The 8,451-nt window shown below is 40.2% G+C and overlaps 1 protein-coding gene across 1 annotated transcript in view; it reads left to right on the top strand.

The window, feature by feature from the left end:
* The first annotated feature begins 1,703 nt into the window (after nt 1-1,703).
* The window catches only part of LOC116330551 (collagen alpha-3(VI) chain-like), a 78,384-nt gene continuing 71,636 nt past the window's right edge, over nt 1,704-8,451 (top strand). The window contains exons 1-2 of the mRNA XM_039619907.1: nt 1,704-2,003; nt 2,685-2,763. Coding sequence (XP_039475841.1) covers nt 1,704-2,003; nt 2,685-2,763 — 379 coding nt within the window. The remainder of the gene's footprint in view (nt 2,004-2,684; nt 2,764-8,451) is intronic.

Raw genomic sequence — 8,451 nt, 5'->3', positions numbered from 1 at the left:
CATGATTAAACTCTTACCTATATAAATGAGTCTAACTAATATGTGTGTGTGTATGTGTGTGTCCACTTCTGCTGCCCTTTGTTTCACCCTTCACTTCATCAGCTAAACCTTGTAACCTTTCCACCAGACAGAAGGCCAGCACGTACACAACTGAAACTATGTGTGTGTATGTGTGTATGTCTGTACATGTGTGATCCTCACGGTGCACCTTAATTGACCTCAGCTTAAGCAACCAGGCTAAGACCATCCTGTGTGTGCCGATCTTGACTTATATGTAAAATGTATAAAACAAATGTTTCAATCTAATACAACTACTTAAAGCTTAATCAAAGCTTAATCAAAAATATAAATGCATAATAAAATGACAAACCAACTCAGACTGCTTTCAGTTTCACTTCAGCAAGCCTTGCAGAAGTGTTTCCTGTCTCATTTTGGCACAGAGTATATTTCCTGTCCCTGCAGCTCAGTTTCTCACCCACTGAAGACTTCAGTGTAAGAATATAAAAACATTCAAAAGCCTTTAAAATTATAGATTCAACTCAACAGTTTAAAGTGGTTCTTCTTGGACCTGTAATAAAAGCTTAATTGGGTGCCAATATGTTTAAACATCTAAATGCAATATCAATATTCATAATTAATGGAATGATAATACTGATTATAAAAAATAGCAGCAGAAATAGCAGCATAATATTCCAGCACTCCCAACAGTGGAAACGCTTATCTTGGAGAAGCCTTGGTTCACATTAGGGACTACTTTCATGAATCAAAGGGAAGCCGCAGAGACGTTCCCAAGAACCTGGTGTTGATCACAGATGGTAATTCTCATGATGACGTGGAGGATGCCGCAGAAGCGGTCAGGAAAATGGGGATTACAATATTCGCCATTGCTGTTGGAGATGTCTTTTACCTACAGCTCCTGCAGATCACTGGCACACCAGAGAAGGTGTTTAATGTCGACAGCTTTGACAGCTTGGCAAATATCAAGAAAAAGATCATTGACGAAATCTGTGGGACTGTGCCTGATGACGACCCCAAAATTGGTAAGTTGGAAAAAAGAGACGTCCCTGACTAGTAAGTTCATAATCAGGCGAACAGAAAATCTTTAAGTGACTATTTTAAAAGAGAGACTAAACCCAGACAGCCAGAAGATCCAAATCACCACTGTTTGTAATTAAATTCTGCAATTTCTGTATTTTAAATGGTGACTCAATGTGAGGCACCATTTATAACAGCAACTGCTTTCACACCACATTGTTCGGGGACAAGTACCTACCGGTGGTGGTCTGCTGCGTGCATTCACCCCACACTAAGTGAAATGCACGTCCCCGACTGTGAACACACCCAGTCTTCAGTTTGAGTAATTTCTGCTTGGTTTGCCGAGAGCTGCTGTTGTTATTGTAGATGCCTAATGTTTTACCTCTTATCATTTAAAGACTGTTACTGGTGCTGCATTCACAGTAAACATAAATCATCAAGTATCCACTCTGTTGCCTAAAGTTAGCAGTACTAGCACGAGCATCAGTACCTTTGATAGTTTAATCCTGTTGTTTGATTTAGTGAGCCCCTCTTGTCCACATGTTAATGTCTTTAGCTATAAAAGGTCAAAGACAAACATCCTTTCCCTGCTTCTCTTCCCATGTTCAGATTGCACCATCGACGTTGCAATAGGATTCGACATTACTGACACGAGTGGATCCAACAACATGCTGATCAGTGACTACATCCAACACCTGGAAGAGATTGTCCATCATATTTCACATATTTCAACAGTAGATAACTTGTGCTGCACTGGCGTTCCCCAGTCCCCGGTCAAGACCCAAATCGCCTTCCATTTGGTAGACAGTGATGGCAGGGCCTTGTATGATACAAGTTTTCCAGACTTCAGTGAGGACGTGTTGAAGAAAGTCTTGAGCTGGAAGTTGTCCCAGCCGACCTACTTTAACTCTGAGCTGCTGAATTTCTACAAGGAGAGGTTCAAAGCCAGGTCCAAGGCTACTGTCAAGGTGAGACATGTTTAGATTTGTGCTGTCAGCGTTAATCTTGTTAAAATGATGTTAACGCCATAACTGCAGCAAATCTCTGTTAGTGAGCTAGCGCTAGTGAGCTGCACGGTGCTAACACGTTAATGAGCTAACCGCTCTAACACGTTGACGTCGTGCAGCCCCACGCACGTGGCGATCTGCGGTAACTTGCTAACGGAGATTTGCCGCTTTAAAGCGGTTATGGCGTTAACGTCATTTTAACGAGATTAACGCTGACAGCTCTAGTTTAGACCTTTCAGAATCCTTCAGTTCTCATTTTCACCATGAAATTATCCAAGTAAATGAGTTGATATCCTGTGTTGCTAACATGCACGTGCTATTTTTCATCTTGTTAAAATTTAGCACATAAACTGCAGCCGAGGCTGTTGGGTAGCCAAATACTGGACACTACATTCAATTACATTAATTACATTACAAGTTTTTAGTTGCTGTTACCTAGCATGAAGACTGCTATTGGTAAAGAGCTTTGTTTATAACACGGGAGTATGTGGGGACTGACTCACTGCTGGAGCCTCTAGTGGACATTAGAGGAGCTGCAGTGTTTAGCACTTCTGCTGACTTCATTATTCAGCCCTGAAGATTACCACTTCATGAGACGTCATCCAAATTAAACTGTTGGACGTGGCTTACTCTGTCGTTTAGGTCTTGATGATCTTCTCTGATGGACTCGATGAAAACGTCGTGAGTCTACAGCGGGAATCAAAGCTGCTGCGAGAGTCTGGTAAAAACATGCAATTATTTACTAAGATCACTTCATTCCAAACTTTGCTTCTGGTTTTCTCATTGCGTCATCTTTACTTTTCATTGCTCATCTTTATTGACATCCCCATGCACTTTGATCTGATGTTAGCACACAAATTATTCAGTTATTATATTAGATGTATGGGCTAGTGTCCCATGTGTGTCCTAAAGCATAAAAACGCATGCTTTAATTTTAATTCTGGGCTACGAGGAAGGAAGTGATTAAAGTGGAGCAGAATAAGCGGAAGCACAAGAACAAGAACTTTCCTAAACAACCAGGAAAAAGTGGTTTGTGTAGAATGACAGAGAGCTGAAAGAACTGAATATAATATGTGGAATTACAGGGATTATTTTACATAACCATCATCTTATCATTGCATTAATTATCATTTCATCAAAGCGTTTATTGAAGCTGCTGGCATTATGTTATAATTTATATTATAGGGGTTATCATAATCAAATATTAACATGTTTATTACAGGTGCAGTTATAACTACTTTAAAATGATTGAGTTAAATATATATGTATCATAACTCATATGCTGAGTATATTGTTACAGTAAAATAGTAGCTGAGCAAAGGCCTGAATGTATTCAGCTTCTTGTGGTATTTGAGTTTGCTTAGTTACAGGTGACGTAAGGATGTCCAGTCCATGGTGACCTCAAAGGCCTTAGATCATCACCATATTCTTAAGAGTATGCCACAAGGAGGAACCTCTATGTTTGCATTTAATTCTTAAAATACATGAATGTTCTGTACATGCAAATTATGTGCTTGTAAACGCAAGAAGGGGCGTTACAATACCCTGATGTTATAAAAGCAATCTAGAGTGTATTTTGGGTAGAGATGTACAACTGTTTTGCAGTTTGCACCTCTCCACGCTGCGTGCATTAAAATCAATTGTTTGAACGACCTCTTCTGGACTATCATTGTTTTACTCTCATCCTCAATTTCGAACCCGTAACATTTGGTGCATTGGCCGAGGTTGAGGGAGATAAGTTGGAGAATGAGACTGAGAGGGTCCAAGGTGCTCAAACAGGCAGACACGAGTCAGTGGTCGAAGTGAGTGGACATAAGCCGGCTTATTCAAAGGTAAGGCACTACCTGTTGAATTATTTCCAAACAGTGCTGAATTGGTTCTGACAAAATTGAAAGTCTACTCACTGAAAATTACTGGTAAAGGTCTGTTTTGATTTTGGTGAAAATCTCATGAGAATTGAAGTTGAAGTAATGATAATGTAAGGTTAAGTGACAGTACTGATTAAAGGAAATGCAGTTGGACTGCTAAGGAAAGAGAATTTAAAGTAGTTGGACTACTGAATTTAGGATATAGGTCATTTGAAATCTGTATATGGTCATACAGTTATAATTGAATATAAAGCTGGGCTTGGACATCAATACAGTCGGTTTTGTGGTTTCATAGGATGTCTTTAAAATACAAGTAAATTTCTGTAGAACGGAACTGTGGGAAGTTCTAAGAAAGTGCATTGTTCGGAGGTGACGCCCCAATTTCCTGGGGACGCTCAGGATTTTCCGTTGACGGGATAGTCCGATTGGCAATCGTGGACAACTGGGGACGGTCCAAAATAGCTACTGATTGGATCAGTTGACCGTTTGGAACGGTGTTTGCACTTTTTTGGGCAGTAAAGCTTGGAGCTTGGGCGTTGGACGCTTTTAAATTTACTTAGGATATTTAGGATTAGAGCAGATACAGTTTGGAACTGAGACTGTCATTGATGATCAAAAACTTGGAGTTTGTCCCTTGGAGGGTTAATTCAAATTTTGTCTAAATTATGTAGGTTGTGCAATTTAAGGCCTTGTAAATATTATTTAATTTATCAGACGTCTCTGTGTTATAATTTCTATGTTTGTATATAGGCTCTGTCTGCCACGGGCACTGCAGCAGGCTGGTTATTTTGAGAGTGTGTCTGTGTCTATGTAAATGAGATGCCTGTGACTTATTTCGAGTGACATTTCCTGTTTACTAATGAGTGGCTAATGACTGACTGCAGAGCCTGGGTGAAGGACGACGTATATTGGTGTTTTAAGGGAAGAATTGCTTTTATTTCTACTTTGTTGGCATTACGGTTTGTTAAATCGATGACTACTTTATGATACATGTCTGTCTCATTTTGCATGTGTGCGATTGGCTTTCAAATGTAGTTTTGTAATGTAACCTGTACACTCCATGGAGGAAACAGACCATGGAGTTTTGGAAGAAGATAGCAGAGATATGACTGGCTTTACGTTTAGTCTTGTGTTGACTCCAATAACGGATGGTCAGACAGGGCTGGTTGAAACAGAGGTGCGTGTTTGCTGTGAAATAGGGGCCACTGACCATGACTCAAAACACAAAGGCTGTGAGATTAAAAATTACTGTGAGTAACGGTTTGACTTTTGATCAGGGAAATAATATGCTTACTTTTGGGTTTATGAAGATCTCGTAACAATCTGGGGGAGATGCCGGGGTAAAAAAGAGTGAGCTCGGACGAAGGGGTCCGAGAAAAGAACACCGTGAGTTGAGCAAGGTGTTTTAACTGACTCAGGATTTCAGAGAATCGAGTCAGCTGTGATCTCGAGTTTTAATGGTAAGTTGATTTTAAAGGAAAATCAATGTTTACCATGTTGAAGTAATTCTGATGATATTACTAGATGTGTTGTGATACAAGTGAAGAATAAGTTGTGTAAAGGTGAACACACGATTGTGTTGAGATGTATGGATCGGCTGCGGTCCACCTGATAAGTTAATACTGGGTAAACTGAGAAAATAAACTGTTTTTAAATCTTCACTGGCTGCAGTGAGATACGTGTGCTGAAGATTACTGGACCCAGCGAGGTCCATATGATGAAGTTCTTGGGCAGATAAATGACAGAAACAGTTTCTGAATTTTGAGGAGAATTCTGAAGCACTGAGGTTGAATTTTCTCTGTGCTTGGTGCGCTGTGTGGACTTATATCAGAGTTATAAGTCCAAAGGTTATGACCAGGAGGTCATTCATGGTGTTTAAAGAAGAACAGGAATTAGAAAAGGATATTTAATGTCATATTTTGTGTAAATTGAGGAAAACTCACCACATGTGTTCACCTCTTTTCATTTAAAGGGACACAGACATTAACACACACACAGTACTTGGGTGTGAGTTACTTCCTCTTTTAATTTTAAACTGCAACACGTGTTCATTGAACTAGAATTTCAGCAGTGGATGAGACAGGATTTAGGTTAGGGCTAGTCAAAGATAAAGATGACCTTTATTAGTCCCACAGCTGGGAAATTTGTTTTGTTAAAGCAAAAGTGCAAAGTTATGCAGCAGAAATTAGAAAACACTGGAATGCAATAAAATAAAGTAGAATAGAATAAAATAGAATACCAATACTATATACAGCTGAGTAAGAAAATACAAAATACAACTTTGTCAAAGAAAGAATTGCACATATAGCAGTCTTATTGGACGTATGAGGGTTCTGGTAAAGTACTAGTCCTGGTAAAAGTAAAAACTTAGGTTTAAAGTTTTATGCCCTGGAGGCCAAGAGTCGTGTGTAGAGAAGAACATGACTTAGAAACGGACATTTAAGGTCACATTTTGTCTAAGATGGGAGAATTGTCCCATATGTGTTTATTTCTCTTCTTTTTAAGAGGACAGACGCACTGAGTGTTGTCTACTTGCTCTTTCTGATTCTCAGCAAGCATGTTTGATAAAATACTCTTAGGAAAGCGTATTTTGAGTGCTTCTAAGTGTGTGAATGTTGTGAGTACTTGATTTGAATGATTCTGTGTGATTTGTACAAAATAATAAATAAGTAATAATAACTCATAGGCGAAAAGCGTGAATAGAGGAGGCCTGAGAGAGTGTGTGTGGCCAAACAGGAAGTCTGATTATAGCTGGGGAGAGACGTTGCAGCATGAAAAGAGAGCAATTAGAGACTGAATGTCTTAAGAAAAAGTAATAAAATATATTAATTACATGTTTTAGAAAAAGAAAGACTGAGAAAATAAATACATGAACTAACATTTACATTAATGAATAGAAAACACACGTACACAAATTGTTACAGGTGAAATGTTGGGAATAATCAAGAAGTGAGATAGCTTAATATACTGATGAAATGAAGAAAGCAGCTTACACTCCTTTGATTTCCAGAGTCAGTGTGTCCCCTCCCCTCATAGCACCCGTGCCCACTTGGCCCCCGTATCAGGCGAAGCATGGAAGGCTGGACAGCCCATGACGGGTAAATGGCCTGTATTTATATAGCGCTTTCTAGTCCCTAAGGACCCCAAAGCGCTTTACATATCCAGACATCCACCCATTCACACACACATTCACACACTGGTGATGGCAAGCTACATAGTAGCCACAGCCACCCTGGGGCGCACTGACAGAGGCGAGGCTGCCGAACACTGGCGCCACCGGGCCCTCTGACCACCACCAGTAGGCAACGGGTGAAGTGTCTTGCCCAAGGACACAACGACCGAGACTGTCCAAGCCGGGGCTCGAACCGGCAACCTTCCGATTACAAGGCGAACTCCCAACTCTTGAGCCACGATCGCCCGTGGGTAAGATCCCACCTCGAAACCCTGGGACAACCTAAGGCAAGGCGCAGTCACGATTGCTTGAACCTAGGTCCCTAAGTGAGCTTGGACTCACTGGAGAAGACGGGACTACAAGGGTAAAGCCGCTGGGGCAGAGGGGGAAATGTCATTAACAATGACGAGTGATGAGCCAAAGAGGGGAGACACTCACTGTCTTTCAGGGTGAATTGTTCCCTGAACCTGAAAATCAAGCTTTAACTTCTGGCTGAGGACAAGGAATGTTGTTATTTAAGGAGGGAGATCAAATTTGCGAAAGAGAAAAACTGACTGTTTAAGTGGAACCTTGTGAGGGAGTCTGAAAAACCACGAAAAGAAACATATACACAATCACACACACAAATAGAAAATGCGTTAACCTTAGAATACAAAAGAGCTCATGAAGATCAGATAGCAGGATGAGCATAGGAGTCTGTTTATCATGTTGTCCAACTCGCTTAGTGTGTAGTAAGTTTTCAGAAGAGAAAATTTAGAATTTAGTGTTGATGGTGTGCAAGTTGTGTGGTGTTTAACGAGATTTTCTGTGTTTTGAGCAGGTGAAATTATGTTAAGTTGACCTGAGAGAGTCAGGACCTTGAAGAACTTGTGGCAAAATGTTCTGTGTTTAAGATTGTTGAGGTTGTTGTTGTAGTGATGGGTTACTTCTATCGGTTAGATTTGTGTTGTTTTCTTATTTTAATAGAGGGAGTTTTATCAAATATGCACATGTCTAAGGGGGTTCATCATTTTTGTAACAGTGCACTTAGAAAACCTGTCAGGTGATTTTGTTTTGTGTTTGGATGAGCCAATAATCAGCTCTCTTTTTCTCATTTTTGTTCTAAGCAGGCCTGCAAAAGAGTGGATAACAGCGCTGAAAATTCTCGGTGACCTTCTCCAGATTACAATAGGCAGAGGAGAAGGCTAAGTCTCTGTCTAAAAGGATTGCCGCGAGCCAATCCAGTCTAAAAGCAGAAAGAACTATTTTCTTAAAAACAAAGTAAAACAAATAAATGAGTTGATGTTGCTGAGAGTGAAGACTGAATATTTGCGAGATAGTCTCCACTGTCAGCAATACCTGATGGTAATGCGTGTGAGTGAATGTGTGG

Source organism: Oreochromis aureus, linkage group 11 (assembly GCF_013358895.1).
Source record: "Oreochromis aureus strain Israel breed Guangdong linkage group 11, ZZ_aureus, whole genome shotgun sequence".
NCBI classification, from domain to species: Eukaryota; Metazoa; Chordata; class Actinopteri; order Cichliformes; family Cichlidae; genus Oreochromis; species Oreochromis aureus.
The sequence above is the reverse complement of the archived record's forward strand: the minus strand, read 5'-3'. Positions and strand labels throughout refer to the sequence as shown.